At 34.8% G+C, this 21,804-nt stretch overlaps 1 protein-coding gene and 1 pseudogene across 1 annotated transcript; both read left to right on the plus strand.

Moving 5' to 3' along the window:
* Nucleotides 1–3,997: 3,997 nt before the first annotated feature.
* On the plus strand, nt 3,998–4,987 carry LOC130887847 (mitochondrial fission regulator 1-like; annotated as a pseudogene).
* Nucleotides 4,988–20,530: 15,543 nt separating this feature from the next.
* Nucleotides 20,531–21,454, plus strand: LOC130876174 (olfactory receptor 4A16-like). Its single transcript, XM_057772628.1, has one exon. The coding sequence runs from the start codon at nt 20,531–20,533 to the stop codon at nt 21,452–21,454; it is 924 nt and encodes a 307-aa protein (XP_057628611.1).
* Nucleotides 21,455–21,804: the final 350 nt, after the last annotated feature.

The following is a 21,804-nucleotide window of genomic DNA, read 5'->3' on the forward strand; positions in this document are numbered from 1 at the left end:
GAAGTTGATCATGTCTTTATGGGCATCCAACTTTTGCAACTCTAAAATTTGTAATTCTATTATTATTTTATTTTTGGGTATAGCCTTTCATGAAAGTGGGACCCCTGGCAGCGGGACCAGGATGTATCCCTGGTTCATGAGCTGACTTTTTGGTCAGATTATTTGCTCAGCCTCAGTGCAGGGGTAGTTAATTCTATCTCAACTGAATGTGCCAGAGTTTGTTGACTCTCCTTACCCTTTCTGAGAAGTGGGTGCATGGTGGAGATGGAAGGGAGCATGTGGAGAAGAGGGACAGGGGAACCATGGTTGGTATTGTAAATGAATAAAAAATTAAAAAAAGAAAAATAATAGCTTTGAACTAATGGTGCTAGATACAAGGAAGCTGGAAAACCAAAATCATGCTGGCATTTGAATTTTGGAGTGAAAAAGTTATGGAGTGCTTAGAGCTCAGTGGAATGTTCTATGCAATCTTAGAAAATAAAAATGTGGAGACTAATGCTGATGATGGAGGTCTAGCTTGTGAAGTTTCAGAGGGAAGAAAAGGCTCTGTAAGTATATTACATAATATTTTTAATTAAGAATCCCTGATTCTGGTCAGTTTTAGCTGAAGAACTGACTTTGACTAACAATACTTCAGAACCACTAAAGTGAAGTTTTTGCCTTGTTGGGACAGTCTATACTGGTTATCTGCAGCTGAAGAATCAGCTGTGATTCAGAAGAGACCAGCATAACTGAGGAAAAATTTGGGAAATACTTCCTCCTGATCAACACACAGAAATACAGACAGAGCCAAGACTATTCTTTGTGATGGCAACTCTATTTGATAATGTGTTAGAGTTTCCCAGGTGCTGCTAGTTTTGAAGGCATGACAGGGTGATGGAGATGCTAAGATTTGGAGCTAATGATAGACTAGAAAAGGCCATTGCTGAGAGGCCAGCCTCACTTGCAGCAGAAGCCATAAGGCAGTATATACGATTAAATGATAAAATTGTTTTAATATATTTGTTGTCTTGCATAGCATTTTTGTGCTACTGTATGAACCACATTTAAAGTCATCTAAAATTGAAATATTTGCTTTCTTACTATAGTAATAATAAAAATATTTCTAACACATTTATATAAAATAATCATTTCCCTTAGCTGGTTATAATCCATATTCATTATTTTTTATGAGGATGTATCTATGTATTTTTCTTAGCTGTGCTAATTTTATTGTTTATTTATAATTCATTACTTTATTATTATGTGTCAATGAAGTAGATTTTTTAGATGCAGTGAAGGCTTCTCATTTAATACTTTAAAGAATGGCATACTCCAGCATTGCAGTATTTCAGAGTCTTTCTATAATACTTTATAGACCAAGAATAATAAATTAAATGGAAATAATTTGGAAAGTAATTGACTTCTTCACCATACCCTTAACATTATTCTGGGTGATATTCATTGTGTCATTGATTCTTTGAAATTTGCCCTTTTTATTTTATTATAGTAATATAATATTAATGAATTTTATATGTAAACTGTGTTTAGGCTTGGCTTGCTATTATTGGCTAATATTCTAATGTACATAATTAGTTTATTTATTTATTTAGAGCTGTAAACTTCTGTAGCAGCAGGCTGCTTGTTTGTCTTGGCCATGCAGAACCAAAATAATCACACAGAAACTGTGTTCATTAAATCACTGCTTGGCCCATTAGCTCTAGCTTCCTATTGGCTAACTTTTACATATTAATTTAACCATTTTCTATTAATCTGTATATCACTACAAGGTTGTGATCTACGAGCAAAGTTTCAACATGTCTATCTCTGGCAGTGGCTCCATGGCTTCTCTTAACTCTGCCTTCTTCCTCCCAGCATTCAGTTCAGTTTTCCCCACCTAACTCTGTTCTACCCTATCAGGCCAACCCAGTTTTTTTTTCCAAAGAAATCATTGTATTTATAGAAAAAAGAACAAAAAGCATTTTCCATTACTGACCAGGAAACAATCACAGAAACATCTGTATGCTATGGTGACTTGTCTGCTTTCAAAACCAATGTCATATTTCCTCTGACAGAAAATCTTCTAAAAAAATAAATAACAAAAAAAGATTTCCTTGTACTGAGTAATATTTGTTTATGAAATCAAGTACCAGCTGGGCCCAAGGTCCAGGAAAAATCAAAAAGAGGAAAAATCACAAAGAAACTGAGGTGGTAAAAATACCACCTCGGGGGACATTGTTCCCCTGCTATGCTTGTATGAGCAGATCTGCTTCCTTGTTGAAATTGCATTCTGAAAATGAATGGAACCTCTATAGTAAGAATAGTTTGCCGTGGAGGCAGGACAGAGCAAATAAAATAATCCTTACTTTCAATTACATTTCTCTGTTTTAGATAGGATATAGAATGTTATGGAAGTGGGAGTCTTTGAGAAATTCCAGCCCTTTGAAATATAACAACACCAGTTAAATTTGACAGAAAGCTTTAAATTTATGTTTTTGAATTTTTTACTAGGAAACAAACATTTTACTGCTGAGTTTTCCTTAAAAAATTTAATTGATTATTCTTTATAAATTCCCCAATCTAACATCCATATAAAACATGATCTTTCTTCCTGCAATTCCAATGCACCCCTGATCCCTGGTATACTGAGTGTATACCAGTATAAATGATAAAGCAATAGGACCATGACACCTCTCCTGAAGCCTCGATACTATGGTGGTTTAAATGAAGCCAGTTTCTTTATTCATTAACCAATAAAAGCAACACATAGACAGAAGGACCTCCTACACCAAACTTTCTTCTTCAGATTGCTTTTCTTATAAAATATAGGCTTTTGTTTTTTGTATTTTTACTTAAGATTCATTTAATTTCCCTCTTGATTGCTATGGTGACCCATGTATTACTCTGTGATGTGTTATATAATCTCAGTGAGTTTGTGAATTTCAGTTTATTGTGGTTATATAGAGGATATTAAAATATTTCAATGTTTTCTAAATTTTTAAAATATTTTCTTTGTCACCTCATATATGCTAAATTTTAGGAAATGTTTCATTAACTGCTGATAAATATGTCTTCTGCAGTGTTTTGATGGAATAGAATTCAATTGCCCTTGTATACTAACATATTATATCCTTATATATCCATAAATAAAAAAGAAAAAATTCAGTAAGTATAGTGACTGGTATAAAGATGATAGGGAGAAAGTAGAAGGTATGAAAGAGAAGAGGTAGCTTTGGAGGCCTAAAAAAGTCAGGAGGGAGATAATTTTGTCTAAATAGACTAAAGAGGCTGAAGTGAAAATAATGCTTTTAGGTAACATAAATATCCAATCTTCCAAAAAGCTGCTGAAGGGTTCTTGCAAACCAGGCCCATATTTTTGGTGAAAGGAGAAAGCAAACTGAAAGATTAAGGAGAGACGGATAAAAAAGCAAACACAAAACAAAAGCAATAAACATAGTAGATAAAAAAAGAAAGACTAGAGTCCAAATGATCACAACTCTCAGTTTTTTTAATACTACTCTGCCATAAAATATTTTTATGCTTACTTTTCCCCAAAGTAAAATTTGCACTGTGTATCTTTTTTATTTATCAACAAAGGAGGCACAATTATAAATGTGCCATAAAATATTTTTATGCTTACTTTTCCCCAAAGTAAAATTTGCACTGTGTATCTTCTTTATTTATCAACAAAGGAGGCACAATTATAAATGTATCAGTTACATACGATAATGAATTTATCTGTTGTAATGTAAGTTGAAAATAGTTAAGCTTTAGTAGAGCCCATCTGGCCTTATGACACAGAAAATCCTATTTGCAAATAAAGATAAGAAAGAAAGATACTAACTAGAGTAGATAATAGGCCTAATTATAGAAATATTAGTGAAAGTCCTGGCTGTAGTTCTTTTTAAAATACTAGAAGAAGGTGGGCTGTGGTGCAACAGAGTGTGCTCTATGGACCATATGCTGCTATGGATTCCTGCAGCACTTCAACTGAAGGTTGGGAAGATGCAGACACTAAATGCTGGGCTGGATTAAATGCCTGCTGAGGTTGGTGGTTCAGCAAGTTGGGGTCAGCAAACAGTTGGTACTTTGGTCTGGAAAGCCATATGGTTCATCTCGAAGTATTGTAAGAAAGATTGGTACCAACTTGTCTCTGATTCAGTGTCCAAGAGTTCAATGTCAGCTTACCAGTCATGCAACAGAATGTTGTCCCACCCACCCAGGAAAGGATGTGGTGACATCTTTTGCTGATGTTGGGTGGATAGCCACAGAAGAAGGGGAGTGCTCAACAAGACTCAGAGCAGAGGTCAGGTCCAAGTCTTCCTTTGAGGATGACTTCCTTGCTTTGAGAAGCCCCCAAGCAGGCACATTTCCTTACCAAACTTGTCTCAAGATGAGCCTCCTCCAAAGACAACACTGGCCAGTAAGGAGGCCTTGCAGAAGATATCCGCTCTTGAGAATGAGCTTGCTGCCCTTAGAGCTCAGATTGCCAAGATTGTGAACCTGAAGGAGCAACAGAGTCTTAGTGCAGGTCATTTAGATTCTTCTACTGTAGCACCACCACCTCTTCCCCCTCTTCCAACCTCCCCCTTCCTTCCCCTCCATCAATGCTCCACCAAAGTATGTCTGCTGTTGATCTGATTAAAGAGTGATGAGAGCAAAGACTCAATAATGGGAAGACTTTTGCTAAGAGCCACTCAAAGCCGCCTGACATGTCAAATATGCTAGAGATCCTTAAAGACATGAATAGAGTGAAACTGCAGTCATTTAAGAGGTCGGAGAAAGATGTAAAGCCTAGGCCAGTGGATACTACTGACACTGCTGCCCTCATAGCAGAGGCTCTGAAAAAGAAGTTTGTTTATCGGTATCGACACAATAGCCAGGGTAAAGTTGAGAAATTCCAAAGCCAGAATGAGAGGCCACCTCAGAGCCAGCCCTGTTTGGCCTGCCTATATTGAAGTCTGCAGGTAAAATGAAGGCATTAATTGAAAATGTTCCGGACTCCTAATGGACAATGACTCCTGGTTCACCTGTTGTCTTGCAGAGCTGAGTCTGACTAGTAGAAATCACCAGTATTTAGTAAATTCCTGACGGTAGTATTCATTGGTTTCCTTATCCTAATTAGAGGAGTGAGAGGCAGTGAAAGCACCAGGGGTTGGTTTGGATTTTAGGAGCTGGCCAGTTTTGGAGCTTTCCTTAACACACATGTATTATGGGATGTTTTTAATTGGTTTTAATAGAGTCTCAGAATACAGACATGTCATTTGTGGATATTGGTGTTCATTCTCAATTCTTAACACTATTATCTTTGTGTGTGTATTATATGCACACATTTGTATATAAAACAGTATGTAAAAACTTACAAGGAATGGTATCAGTGAGGATCCTGTTATCTTCATTTTGAGTTTACTGGTCAGTGAGGAAACAGCTGGTATACTGTGTTATTAGAGGACAGTGTTGGAAATGGAAATGCTTTGAATAGGACTTACATATGTTCTCACATTTTTTATCCTCCTGGAGCTGAGTTTACATAAGCAGCAGAAGATGTTCACTGCTGAGTTCCCATATTGCTTTCTATTAGAGGGAACCAAGAGCCTGGAAGACTGCTTAAACCTCATTGCCATCCAATACGGGGAAGTCAGTGTACTTCGCAAGTAGCAACAAATTGAATTATTGAATTAAATCACCTTTTAAATAAAAGCCAGAATGTACCATCAAAAAATACTAGAAGAAAACATAAGCAGTATACTATATGATATAGCTACAGGAATGTGCTTATCTCATAGGACTCCCTTTGTCCAAGAATTAATGTCAACAATTGACAAATGAGACTTAATGAAACTGTTAGGCCTGCACAGGTAAAGAAACTATTAATCGGGTGAAGAATAAATCTACAGAGTGGGAGAGAATCGTTTCAAACCGTATATTGAAGAGAAGATTAATATCCAGGATATATAAAAAACTAAAAAAAAAGAGTTAAATACAAACAAGACAAAAATCTGACCACTGCTACTACCGCCTTCATCACTGCCACCACTGATAACAACAACAACAACAACAAAAAAGCAGTTGACACATTTGGAAAATGGGTTTGGGACTTGAATAGAGTTCTCTTTAGAAGGAAAAAATGGCTAAGGAATATGTTTTTAAATCTTTATCATCCTTGAATTAGGAAAATTCAAATCAAAAACTGCTCTGAGATTTCATTTTACCCCAGAACAGTAAAGATCAACAGAACAACTAACAACAAATATTGGGGGGATGCAGGGAAAACAATTGGCTTTTAAATATAAATTATTCAACCAACAAAGTCTTGAGATGAAGGGGTTAAAATGAATGGAATAAAATTACTTATGGCTCCATATTACAGTGATTATGGAGTCAACTAAAACTCTCTACTCCTTTGAAATGGGCATAGTTATAATTCTTTTCTTAAGAGTCAGTTATACCAAATTCTGCAGTGCAGTTTCAAGGTTTCTTACTGGAAGCTCAGAGTTTCTGGTCAGAACCCTGACACTGTCAGATTAAGAGTGCCCAGTTGGTGTGCAGGTAGTTGAGGAGTCTGGGATGCTTGTTTTCTGTAGGTTGCATTGCATATTACTTGACTTACCAACCATTTCATGTTTAATTTTCTAAGTGTTTGTTTGTGAATCATTTCACTTTGGAATTTCCTTGCTTCACATTATAGATTTGTGCCATTTAGCAACTAATTACTCCCACTTCCCTTGAGATTTTTTTGGGGAAAAAACTGTCCAGGAGAGATTTCGTTTTCTGAATTAGTTCCAAGTATTTTAATGAATTAACCTATAATAATCAAATTATCGCTGGTACTATGAATAGTCACCTGCTCAAATAAAATTATGCACTGATTAGAGGAATTATTTACCTTTTTAAATGGGTCAGGGTACTCTGGAAGCAGATGTGTCTAAGCTGGGTACGTGTAGTTGGTATCTAGTCTTCAAGATACCATTTTGTCTTATATTCATCATTATTCCTAGAACTCTGTGTAAAATGTCAATCTATTTTGGGGATATTTTTGATACAGGATTGATGTGGGATTCCCCTCTGTATGCTATGAATACCACTGTTTAATGTAGAAGCTATTTTGGGCCTGTGATAAGGTAGGGCAGGACTAGACAGGAAAAACTAAACTGAATGCTGGGAGAAAGGAGGCAGAGTCAGGGAGAAGCCATGGAGCGGCTGCAGGAGACAGACACACTGGAACCTTGCTGGTAAGCCACAAGCCTCATGGTAAAATATAAAATAATGGAAATAGGTTAAATTAAGACGTAAAATTTAGCCAATAAGAACCTAGAGCTAATGGGCCAAGCAGTGGCCCAAACTTTAATTAATAAAGTTTCTGTGTGGTTATTTCGGGAGTCTGGTTGACCAGGAAATGAACAATGAACAGGATGATTTTTTATATTAGAAATAAAGAATCTTAAGATTTTATTTCAATGAGTACAAGACTGAATGAATTTTCCTCTGGTTATGAGAAAGTATGCCACTCAATTTCTATAAAGCTAAATTTCAGCCTTTCTACAGTTAGGTATAATGTTCAATAGCTAAGCAAACAGCTTGTTACTATAAATCCTCAAAGAAAGATCCCCATTTTGTTTCATCACAATAGAGGAAAGGTAAATATTGATATAAGTACGATTTTTAATTAAGTTATTTCTTTACCCGACAAGGTTTGAACATTAGTTTCTGCTAATTAAGTTACTATCTCACAGTCATAAGTAAATTTCATATTTTGTTTGATTATAGCAAATAATAATATTAAAATGCCTTTTTAAAGTAATTATATTTAATGGTCTTTATGTATATTTTCCTATGCTGAATTTATACTGAGTAAAGGGGGCAATAATTTTCTCTGACAATATGCAAGTTTTACAACATTAGCTTAGGAACAAAATATGATGCTCTTGTGTTTTACTGAAATAGAGGAATATTTCTAAGGTCAGATTGTTTCAAAAGGTATCAAAACTGGGAGAATAAATCTGGAAAACACAGAAGCTCACTGGATAATGCATAATATATTGGGTTAACTTTTTATACTCCCTAGAGTTTATTTTCCACATTGGTCAATAGCACATACTATATATTAAATAAGCAAAAATAAAAAACCACAATTATTTGTTATTTATGTTATGATATATTTTACATGACATGTTGATAAGTATACAATTATAAATATTTATATTAGAAATTTTAAATTCTACACAATAAATGTGTTAGAGTATAAGGGAAATGTTTGTAATGTATATTTTGGAAGCTTAATACAGCTGTTCACATGTAAATCTTAAAATTATGCCAGACAATATGTTAGCACACATACATAAAGAAAGCCATGGTCAGTTTCTTGCATACTGTTATATAGAAGCATCATATTGAAAGGCTATCATGCTTTAAAAGTTGTTATTTTCTAGAAAATATTAATAACTAATGTTAAATACCACTATAGTGTTCTATATTTTTATACTATCCAATCTTTGTATATGTAATCTATATAGCATACTAGATAGTTTGAAGGCTCTATATTTGCTATATTATAGAAATGTTCTAGAGATTACTCATGGTGAAATGCGGTAGTGACAATGAAACTTAAGATGCTTAAATTTTTAGGAAGTCAAATGTGAAAGCATATGTATTGGACACAGAGTGCTTTCTCTCTTATGCAATAAAACAGCTGTGCTGTTACCAACTTTTAGTTTCTGCAGTCCAGACTTTCTGAATGAGTACTTAACATGAGTGAGAATGATACATGTAGAATTTGTCTCATGGCTTCTAAATAGTTCCCAGACTTTCTCTTACAGGTTCCTTCCTATCCCATTTAATATATCCATGGGCATAGGATCTTGATTGACTCTATGCATAATGAATTGCTTTACAGATAAATATTGTCCTCGTTTACATATGATAAATAGGTAGTTCCTAAGATAACATTTTGTCTATTTCTTAAATGATGTTTGTGAATTGCAATATATACTGCTATTTACACCCTGGGCCATGAAAAACATTCTTATTTTTTGGATAGTGGTTGAGATTGTTTAGTGTCTTTGGTCAGAGTAAACACCTTAAAGCATTGATAATGTCAATTATCAACCTAGGTTTTTACTAGATGCTATATGGCACTGTAGTCATTACAAATAACAAGATTTTAAAAAGTGTCAGGGAAAGTACATGATAAGCATGTTCTCATAGAATAAATGATGAAGTAGAGTCATAGGGAGGTTACTTATGTCTCCAAAGTTGTCTTCACATGAAGTTCATGAACCTGAGGTTGCAACACAGGTTACATTACTGCAGACTCTTGAAGGCGCAAGTCATAAACAATCCCACACCAGTTTGGAATTGTGATTAATAGGGTGGTATTTATTTAAAAGGGAATAAACTTACAGATCACCGTCCCAGACAACAGCCCTCTGCGCACGCAATTAGGAAGAAGTCTAGTCGCCGGAACCGGAGCAAGAAGTAAGGAGAGAGAGGAGGGAAGTAGCCGCTTTTTTTAAAGGGAAAGAGACCACGCCCCAATGGGCTGGTATCTCGGCGGCTATTGGCTGGAGGAGTGGAAGGACCTCCCGCAACAGACTCTTCATCACTCACCACTACCCTGTTAACTGCCTTCCAGTAATCCTGGTTCCTTTACAGATAGCATTCAATTAGAGAAACATCACCTTTATTTGGCCACAGTAGTTATCAGATCCTAATTACTACTAAGCAGCATTTTTCAGGATATGGAAGTAAGCTTGAAATCTGTTGCATGACTGTTCAAATATAAAAAAAAAATAAATAAATCAGTAGAATTGAAAGTGGCCTGAACTGGAGATTTTGTTCACTTTCTGCTTCTAATTCTCTTTGTTTATAAACTTCCTTTCTGTGGTTCTAATGTAATTGACCATTTTATGTGTGACATGTATCCATTGCATTGGTGTTACTGTGGTTGCCAGTGGTGGAGTAGGCTGCATAGTGATCTTTATCCTTCTCCTAGTCTCCTATGGAAAAATTCTAAACTCTCTTAGAGCTCATATTCAAGAAGGGAGGTACAAAGTCCTGTCCACATGCAGCTCTTCCATCACAGTAGTCGTCTGGTTTCTTGTTCCCTGTATTTTCAAGTATGCCAGACCTGTTTCCTATTTTCCCATAGATAAATCCATTTCTGTTTTTATACAGTTGTTATTACTTCCATATTGAATTCTTTAAGATACACTATGAGAAATTCAGAGATGAAAATTAGTAAAAATATGAAAAAACTTTGGCATAAAATGTTAACTACAGACAGAAACTGTGCTGAGAAATTACTAGCTGTATCAATCGGGAATAAGTTCTAACAAAGGGTCACTTTGTCTACTTAATGGATCACAAACATTCTTTTCACTCTATGAAGACCTCAGAAAAGGTAAATACATTATCAATTGAGCTTTTATATTAAATTTGCATGTATCCATATGATGTATTTTGGTAAGGTCCATATGTAATTCCCTCACCTCCAACTCCTCCTTTATCTTCTCTTACCATTTTTCCATTCCAGTATTATGTGCACTTTTTATGTTTACCAGTATTTATATAAGTGTAGAGTCATTTATTGAGTATGGTATATTCCCAGAGGCAGCAATTTGAAGAAAACCAACTCTCCCTGTCTCAGGAGTCACAAATTGCCAAAGGATTTTCAGCTAGATGAGGGATTTCACTACTTCCTTCCTCATCCATTTTGGAATTTTGTCTGGCTTGATGTGTTAAGATCTTTTTTGCATGTAGTCACCACAGTATCTATGAGTTCAAGTGTACACATGTTTGTAGTGTCTGGAAAACATCATTTACCTTCATTCACTCTTGCTGTTATATCTTTACACCCTATCTTTTTTGATGGTTCCTGAGCTTTGTGTATGTGTGTGTGTGTGTGTGTGTGTGTGTGTGGTGAACATGTCCCATTTTGGTTGAAATTCGACAGTTTCTTATTTTCTTCAATTAACCAGTTGTCACTCTCTATATTCTTTGACACCAACTGCAAAAATATCTCCTTTGATGAGGGTTAAGCGAGGCACTAATGCTTAGAGGTGGTAACACATGGCATTAATCCTAGCACTTGGGATGAAGAGGCAGGCAGATCTCTGTGAATTTAAGGCAACCATGCTCTACAAAGAAAATTCAAGGACAGCCAGTACTAGGAATGAGTTTCTTCTTCAGGAGCAGGCCTTCTGTTCACTTTGCTAGCTGTTTATTTTCCCCAAGAGTTTAGTGTCTCTATTGCACCAATGGACTATATTGATGGTCACCCCATGCTTTTAGGATTGCAACTGTGTAGGGGTGTTGGTACATTTTCTTTCTCAGCAGGATGTATTATGGCACCTTCTGATATAAGAAAGGTAGCTATTAGGGAAGTACTGAAAGCTTAGATTTGTGTGTATACCATTAAAGCTTTCTCATGTCCCTTGGCATTTAAGTACTCTCCTTGTAAGTGATTCACCACCCTTTACTTAGAGATTTTCATGAAAATAAATCTATCCAGGAGAGATGTCATTTACATTTCTGCCATGCCTTCTTACAAGCTCATTTATTAGAAATGTGGATGGCAAACAGTCACATACACATGTAAGATTATCTGCACACATAAATAGAAAATTATTTTCTCTTTAAATTTACACATGGATTTTTGAAAACTCAATTATACTCAAGATGAAAATCTTAGAATTTAGTCCTCAAGTTATTGTCTTCCTTTGTATTCATCACTGCTTATTGAAGTTTTGCCGAATGTTTCAACTGCCTTGGAGGTAATAAAAGACTATAGAGGTTGCTCCACTTATGAGAAAAATGTCATCAGCTTTGCCATGCACTTAATCTCAGCTTTTCTATTGTTATTTAAGTGTTAGAAACATTGAAGATCTAAGCACATGGTAACTCTGGTAAATCCTCAAGGAAAAATCCTTTTGTTTGCTTTAACAAAATAACAAATTTACATTTTCACAAGTGATATATGTGTATGTATCTTGATGTTATTTGTTTAATACAGACTTTTAAAAAATAAGTCAGGCATTTATGTTACATGCCTTTAATCCCAGCACTCGGGAGGCACAGACAGGCAGATCTCTCTAAATTAGAGGCTAGCTTGGTCTACAAGAACTAGTACCAACAGGCCCCAAAGCTACAGAGAAACCTTGTCTCCATAAACCAAAACTAACTAACTAACTAACTAACTAACTAAACAACTCTTTTCTGTGAGGGACAAAATGGTTTATGAGTCTTCCCTAAATTATGAAAAGCTACTTCCTTGACAACATTGCCAATGTCTAGACAATGTCTAGATTTGCTGATTACCCATTTATGAAATACTTGTCTGACTGATCAAACCGAAAATTTGCATATATGAACCTGTGAATAGTTAAGCACTGCCCCTAGTATAAGACACAAGTAATTAACCAGGGAACTCAATTTTGTGTCTTTTGACAATGCTTTTAGCACTTAGATGAACATTTTCAACTGATTTCCATATGGAGTTTACTTTCCAATTTTGAAAGTTCCTTTGGTAAATAAATTGTCTTATTTTTCTTTAGAAGAAAAAAAATTGTTAAATTTACTTTAATATGAAATCCATGCATACATATATCTATACAGAGATTTTTATGAAAATATAGACACACAGTTACAGGGAGAGAGAGAGAGATGCAACACTATAATGTTCAAAACTATAGTGATACCATATACTGTATCAAAACATATTCATTCTTAATAGAACCTGCCTATTTTTCATACAGGCAAATAAGTACTAGAATATTAATTAACTATAAAATAACAAAAATATAGATGAGCATGTACTTTTTAAAATAAATTTATTTTTATTTGAGAAAAATATAACCTTATGTTTGACATTACTCAAAACATGGATAAAACGGGTGATGTTATTTTAAAAGAAAATGAATGAATGAGCAATTATTCCAATGATTAAGTTTTTTAATTTTCTTATATATATTGTTGATTTCAGCGCTCAGCTTGATTATTTCCTGCCACCTAGTCCTCCTAGGTGAGTTTGCTTCTTTTGTTCTAGAGTTTTCTGGTGTTTTGTTAATTCACTAGTATGGGATTTTTTTCAGCTTCTTTATGTAGGCATTTAGTGCTATGAACTTTTCTCTTAACACTGCTTTCATTGTGTCCCATAAATTTGGATATGTTGTATGATCATTTTTGTTGAATTATAGGAAGTCTTTAATTTCTTCCTTTATTCCTTCCTTGACCCATTGGTGATTCAGGTGAGCATTGTTTAATTGCTATGTGTTTGGGGCTTTCTGAATTTAGTGTTGTTGTTGAATTCTAATTATAAGCCATGGTGATCTGATAAGATACATGGGAATATTCTATTTTTTTTTGTTTCTTTTGAGGATTGCTTTGTTACTCAGTATGTGGTCAGTTTTTGAGAAGGTTCCATGAGGTGCTGAGAAGAAGGTATATTCTTTTATGTTTGAATGGAATGTACTATAGAAATCTGTTAAGTCATTTGAGTCATAACATCTGTTAGTTACCTTATTTCTCTATTAAATTTCTGCCTGGCAGACCTGTCCAATGGTGTGAGTGGGGTGTTGAAGTCTCCCACTATTAGTGTGAGCTTTAATGTGTGATTTAACCTTTAGTAATGTTTCTTTTATGTGTGAGGATGCCCTTGTATTTGGGGCATAGATATTCAGTATTGAGATTTCCTCTTGATGGATTTTTCCTGTGACAAATATGAAATGTCTTTCTTTGTCTCTTTTGATTGAGTTTAGTTTGAAGTATATTTTGTCAGATATTAGGATAGCTACACCATCTTATTCTTAGGTCTGTTTGATTGGAATTTTTTTCCATTCCTTTACTCTGAGGTGATGTCTCTCTTTGAGGTTGAGATATCTTTCTTTTATGCAGCAGAAGGATGGATTCTGTTTTCATATCTAATCTGTTAACCTGTGTCTTTTTATAGGGGAGTTGAGTCCATTTATATTCAGGAATAATACTGACCAGTGATTGTCAGTTCCTTCTATTTTGATTTTCATTGTTGATAATGTTATTGTGTGTGTTTTTTCCTTATATAGGATTTGCTGCTGTGATATCTATTGTCTGTGTTTTTGTGGATGTAGATAACTTCTTTGGGTTGGAGTTTGCCTTGTAGTACTGGGTTTGTGGCTAGGTATTGGTTAAATGTGGTTCTGTAATGAAATTTGTTTTGTCCTTCTATTGAAAATTTTGCTGGGTATTATAGTCTGGGCTGGCACCCATGGTCTCTTTATGTCTGCATAATGCTTGACCAAGGTCCTTCTGGCCTTCATTGTTTCAACTGAGAAGTCAGGTGTAATTCTGATAGGTCTGACTGTATATGTTACTTTGCCTTTTCCTTTGCAGCTCTTAATAATCTTTCTTTATTCTGTAGGTTTACTGTTTCGATTATTATGTTGTGAGGTGACTTTTTTTTTGGTCCTGTCTATTTGATGTTCTATATGCTTCTTGTATCTTCATATGCATTTTATATGCATATCTTTCTTTAGGTTGGGAAAGTTTTCTTTTATGATTTTTAAAATATATTTTCTGTGCATTTGAGTTGGGCTCTCCTTCTTCTATCCCTATTATTCTTAGGTTTGATCATTTCATGGTGTCCTATATTTCCTGGATATTTTGTGTTAAGCTTTTGCTAGATTTAACTTTTTTTTGGTTGATAAGTCTATTTCCTCTATCATATTTCAGTGCTTGAGATCCTTTCCCATCTCTTGTGTTCTGCTATTTATGCTTGTATTTGTGGTTCCTGATCATTTTCCCACATTTTCATTTCCAAAATTCCTCATTTTGGATTTTCTTCAACACTTTGAACTCAGTTTTCACACATTAAATTGACTTCCTTATTTCACTCATGTACTTGCTTTCTTCGAATTGTTTAATTATAGTTATAACCCGTTTCAAGAATATTTTGCCTGGGGAACTTCCAGATCATTTTATTAGGAGCCATTACTGTTTCATCTGTAGTTTTTATAGGTGTTCTTAGGACTCCTATACTATACTGGCCCGATCCCATATGAGCTGACAACAATGACTGCATCCTGTCTGTGTGATGCTCTCATCCCCCCACAGTCTCTGGGCATGGAGCTGCAGCCTCTGCTGCAGTGTTCCCCTCCCCTGTCGGCTCCTCCAAAGCATGCTCACACATTGCTGAGACTTCTCATTGTGCCACTGCTACTCAGAATCATTGGCATTTGCCAATGGCCATCAACAGCCCAGTAATGAGACAGCTACCATTAGCACAGCAGCGAGAGGGCCACTGATAGCACAGCAGTGAGGTGCATACCAGCCACACAGGAGCAGCATAGCAGTGGCACAGAGAGACAGCATTGACAGCACAGCATCAAGAGTTCCTGCTCTTCACTAATAAGCTCCTCAATGGGTGTGTTGAGTTCTGTGGTTTACTTCTCATGACTGCAAAGAATCAACAGACATCTGTGTGAGTTGGGAGGTTTTTACTTCTTAAGTGCAATTTGGTACATCTGGAGTTAGTTTATTGGTTGAATTACTCATCCTTTCTCAAAACATTCTAAAGACATGTTTCTTCCTTTGTGGGATGTTTTAAAAATGTTGAGTAACATACTGGTTCATAGCAAGGTTAGAATACCAATTTTATCTGTTTGTATGATATTTGGGACTACAGTCTCTATCCCAGTTCTTCTGTTTGCCAGTTATAGTTTTGGTGCCTTCAGCAGCTTGTTGTGGGAGCTTGGAACAAGTTTATTCTGCTAGTGTTGCCTTGTCCTGAGTCTCAGGGTTCTATAGGTTCATGCATTTGGCAAGACTGTGTGTCTCCTGATAACCTGAGGTAGTCAGAGATTCCATGGTTCAAAGTGTGTTGGAATCTGTAGGGCTCAAAGAAAAGAAGAGGGGCCAGGAGAAGTGGTAGTTCCTGGAAAACAACTGTGGATTTTAGGTGACTTGAATGGAAGGAGGGAAGAAGGGGAGAGAAAGACATTAAAAGCTGCATAAGTGAATGATCAAGTCAATTATAAAAGCAGTTTCTTTTTTTTTTTTTTTTTTTGGTTTTTCGAGACAGGGTTTCTCTGTGGTTTTGGAGCCTGTCCTGGAACTAGCTCTTGTAGACCAAGCTGGTCTCGAACTCACAGAGATCCGCCTGCCTCTGCCTCCCGAGTGCTGGGATTAAAGGCGTGCGCCACCACCGCCCAGCAGCAGTTTCATTTTAAGAACACCTATTTGATAGAATCCTTTAAAGATGTATTCAAAGTCATGAAAGACCACAACTGTCTGCCTAGTGTTATATGCAGCAAAACAACCCATGATACAAAAGATTAAGGACTTTGTGACCATTTACAGAGATTATAAAGTGAATAGGTTAGTTTTAAAGAAGAAGAAACTTACCTATGTCATCACAGGAAACAAATAAAAACTGCCAGGCTATAAAAAAATGAAAGATAGCTGAGGAAATAGCTCACTGTATTTTTCTTGTAGGAGCAAATACAGACTCAAGTTTTGATGACATCATCTGATGTATTGATTTCTTTAAGTTCATTCCCATAGTCTGAGATCCAAAGTTTCCTGAATAAGTAGAAAAGATAATGTTTAAAATAATGAACAATTTTCCACTTTTAAATGATAATTAGACCCTCAGAAATGTTATTACATCAGATGGTTATTCTACAATAAATATACACATCTGTGCATATTTTCACACTTATTAATAAGAAAGGAACAATTAGACATATATATTGTACTGCAGGATGATGACTTTATCCATTTGCGAGTTAAAGTGAATATGGACAACTTTTAGACCATAAGGCTTTTGTAACCCAGAAAAGCAGATCTGTAAAGAAGCACATGATGTCATTTGCTCACTGGCTCTGATAAGAAGTGGCTACAGAGATAACCCTGTAAACATAGAAATTGTTCCATTTTGAATAGTCACATTTTTTTCATATAAAAAGAGTTATTCAGTTAATAATGGCTTGGGATTAAAGAATTTAATGAATGGAATAAAATCACTGTGGAGTCATCTCACAGAGATTCAGGATTGAATCAACTCCACTCCTTCCCAATTACAGAACTGTGATCTGCTGTTTTTTCAAGAACTATAATATCAACTATGAAAGTTACTGCAGTTCTACGTTCTCTTTTTCAGAGCCTCTGTTCTTCTTGAGTAGAATCTCACTATCAGAGCAATACTGTGCTCTTCAAGGTACAGCTGAGTAAGGAGCCTGGTTTAGTCTCATTCTTCTCATTCTTTGGGTTGATTTACACTTACTTGCCTTGTCTAAGTATATGGTAATGTGTAACAATTACTAATCATCTAATTTTGAAATATTTCTTTTACATTATGGGTTTTCATGTCCCTTGGCATTTAATCACTTTATTTCTTTGCAATATCCAAACCTTTATACTCTGGGGATTATTAAGCGAAAGAAACCTATCCAGGAGAGATTTCTCCATTTGAATTTGCTCCAAGTATTTACCAAATTAATTTGTAGTGATCTTAAAGTCTTTTATGTTGGAAATAGAGATGATGCAACACATTGTTTGCCCACGAAAAATTGTCTACACGCATAAATAAATGTACCAGGAAATTTCTGAAAAGTCAGTTATGCTCAAGCTGGAGAAGGTGTACTGGTTTTCAGTTCTTGAGATGTCAGATTTTCTATAAATGTCTATCATTGCTTAAAGATATTTGTAGAAAGTACCAATTTTATTGGGTGATAAGTTTAAGATATAGATTAAAGTTTTTAAGTAGAATAGAATTTGGAAGAATTATGACTGAATAAAAGACTGAAGAGGTCTCTTCATTTGTAAGAAAACTTCAGCTTTGCTATGAGGTTAATCTGGTTTTCCACTGTTAGGTAAGATTTTTAATAGTTAAGCTCATGGGAGTTTTTGTGTTCATGAAAGTAAAGTCAATTCACCAAAATAAACCAAAAGGAGAAAAATTTAAGTAACTATCATTACTTCAATGTTTTTCTTTCTGGTTATTTTTGTTCATCTGTAACATCAAAATAGGGTAGGACAATTAGTTTTAACTTATTTGGTCCATTTTATACATAATTGTCTTAATACAATAACTTTGCTTTTTCTTTGATATTTTCTAGCAATTAAAATATTCACTTACCCTTATACAAGTATTGTTATTATATTTAGGTGTCTTTATATCTGTAATCACAAGTTCACTCATGTATTTATACTCAACAGTCCATACTTAGTTAAATAGGGCATGGGTTTTTCCATCAGGGGCAAATGCAGTATCTGCTTTCTTGAAATCATGAACTGGGGGTTTAAGATGTTGCTATTTTTATGTTTTGAAGCATATGGAATTTTCCGAAGTTCGCATTGTCTTATGAGAGGCATACAGATAGGTAAATAAGATGACAAATACAGAAAGAAGTTAATTGGGACAAACATAGGATACTTATTTTTAATTTCATAACTTCATTAGTGTTTATTTTCTATATTGGCATATGAAAGGTTTTATATGTTATATAAAAAATAGTAACTAAATTTTTATAGGTATTATAGAATATATTTATGAATATTTAACAGAGGTACAAAATATTTGATATCTAAGATTACATATATTTCTGTTAGAGGACAAGGGAAAATATAATTTTTCTTGAGGATTAATATTACTTATTGCATGTGAATCTTAAAATGATGGCACACAATGTGTTGGTTTATAAACTCATCAAAACTCATGGTCATATTGCCCCTTATAAACTATCATGTTGGTTCATATACTGTCATGTTGAAGTTCTATCATGTCCTTAAACGCAGTATTATTCTTAGAAAAGTTTCAATGTCCAATATTAAGAATGCAATTATATTATTCTATCAGTTTGTAATACTAACATCTTAAATTTTCATGCTAAAGTTTAAATATTGTGCTTTGATTGTATTTTTGATATTATTAAACAAAACTTTGGAGATTTGACCCATTGAAATTCAGTATTAGTAATCAATGAATGTGAAGGAGCAAAACCTGACAAGAAGTACAATATGCAAGGGTGAGTACTGGACACAGCACTTCTCTCTTATGTCACTTAGTAGCTGAGATGTTTTCTGCTTGTAGGTTCTACAACTCCAGATCATAATGAGAATTTTACAGAAGGAATATCAGATCTGGCTTCTCAAGAAAACTTCAAATGCCCCTTCGCCATAAAAATCATTCAAACAGCATCATCTTGTGTTTTTGTTTCTAGACAAAATCCATCATCTCAAAGGTAAATAAATAATCTTTGTACCTACCAGTAGTAAAGTACATATTTCCTAAAACATACAAGTTAATATAAAAGTATAATGTTATTTATACTTCAGATAAAGGCAAGAGTTCTGTTTAAATTAACTGTGATAATTCATTATTCTTTGCCACAGTGAAATACTCAAAAAATTTCTAATAGCTATCACCTTCATGTTTACCAGGCTGTTTTTTACTGCTTATGTATAGCGACATCAATAACAACGTAACCAGAGAAAGGAGTTGCTAAGCGTGCCCTCTTAAAGAAATGAGGAAGTAGGGCATTGACAAGATTCTTATGTGGTAAAAGTTCATCTTCACAGCAAGGAAAAGAATCTCGGATCAATAAATAAATTCATATGGCTTCATAACCCACATTATATACCACTGTCCAAGGATTAACTTTTTCCCTTTAAGACACTGCTTTCATGGATGTGAATGCTGCATTTCTAACTGAGCACTTTCTACCCGGAAAAATGATACTTAAAACCAATAATGAGTATTCTCTACCCAAGTCCTCAGTTTATGTTTCCTCCTGTTTTACTACCTATGTCATTTAAGAGCAAGAAAAGTGCAAATTTCAGATGAAGTATTTGATGATACTGTGGGATAGATTTCTGAATTATTTGAATTTAATAAAATTGGGGATCTTTGTTGTTTCCTGGGGATTATAGGGATTAGTTGAAGTAATTGCTATAGACAGAAATGTTTTAAATACATTTGTAATTACTTGATGCAGTTTCACATTAAATCTCTCAAAATTATGTGAGATTTCCATGCAGACTGAATGCCTTTGAGAAGTGCAGGTCATTTGCCTAATGTCACAGTATCATGGCATTGAGCTCTATGTTCCTAGAAACCTAGAACATATTTTGAATATGTTATTAGATAAAGCAATTTACATCATTGCTTCTATATTAATTTAGCTAGTGAAGGTTTGTGATAACATAGAAGCCAGATTTCTTAAAAGTGGGAATGATTTTTCTGTCATTATTGAAAATTGTGATGATTTTGTGCATTTATATATTTTAAATAATTCTAAGTGTATCAATACATACATACAATATAGAGTCAATGAAATCATCATAAGCAGAGTACTACTAGATAAACTCATCATAAGGAAATAAAACATTCAATAGAAAGCTTTATTTAGATTCTTGAAGAAACCAAAGACTTGTTAACTAAATTCATACTGCAACTTACCAAAGTGGAAAACAATGATAAAGGTGTTATTCATGTCATAGTGAAGTCACATATTTAAATTTCCAGCAGGTCCTGTTCTTAGGAGCTGCCATCTTTGATACAAGCATGCTGAAGGGGCTGATGGGAAAAAGCAGCAATATCACAGAATTTGTCCTCCTAGGCCTCACTCAGGATCCTGTTGGGAGAAAAGCATTATTTATCATGTTTTTATTCATCTACATTGTGACAATGGTGGGCAACCTGCTCATTGTGGTGACAGTCATTACCAGCCCCTCCTTGGGCTCCCCAATGTACTTCTTCCTTGCCTCTCTATCATTCTTAGATGGTCTTTTCTCTACTGCCATTTCACCCAAGTTAATTATTGACTTACTTTGTGATCAAAAGACTATCTCATTCACAGCTTGCATGAGCCAGCTCTTTATAGAACATTTATTTGGTGGTGTCGATATTGTCATCCTGGTGGCAATGGCCTATGATCACTATGTGGCCATCTGTAAGCCACTGCATTATTTGACCATTATGAATCGAAGGGTTTGCATCACTTTGTTGATATTTGCCTGGACTGGAGGTTTTACACACTCTCTGATTCAAATTATCTTTGTATACAACCTTCCTTTCTGTGGGCCCAATGTCATTGATCATTTTATTTGTGACATGTCGCCATTACTGGTACTTGCATGCACAGACACTTACTTCATTGGCCTCACTGTCATTGCTAATGGTGGAGCCATGTGTATTGTGATCTTCATCCTTCTCCTCAGTTCCTATGGAATCATCCTAAGATCTCTTAATACTCACAGTCATGAGGCGAGGCGCAAAGCCCTGTCTACTTGCAGCTCCCACATCTTGGTGGTTATTCTCTTTTTTGTTCCATGTATTTTTATGTATGCAAGACCAGTTTATAACTTTCCTATTGACAAATGCATTACTGTTTTTTATACGATTATAACTCCCATGTTGAACCCTTTAATATACACCTTGAGAAATTCAGAGATGAAAAGTTCTATGATAAAGCTCTGGTGTAAATTGCCACCTACAGATTAAACTGGAAAGTCTCCTTGGTGGAATTACTTTTGTTATTTGAACAAATTCAGTTATAAATAATTATAACAAAGGATGATACCATCTACTGATTGTATTTATCTAGGATACTTTTCTTCATGTAAAGCCTTTGAAAAAATAAAGTTTTCCTTTGAGATTGAAACCAGTATAACATCATTTTAGTATTATAAAAAAGGTCCTGTGGATTTATCCCATGTAAAAACAAAACTATATTACCTGAGAATATAATTAATCTCTTTTGAAATTTAAATCAGTCATTAAGCAGTGTTTTATTTTTATATATTGAAAATTATACAACAATATTTTGTATTTGTGATTACTCATATTATTTT

Source organism: Chionomys nivalis, chromosome 1, assembly GCF_950005125.1.
Source record: "Chionomys nivalis chromosome 1, mChiNiv1.1, whole genome shotgun sequence".
Lineage (NCBI taxonomy): Eukaryota > Metazoa > Chordata > Mammalia > Rodentia > Cricetidae > Chionomys > Chionomys nivalis.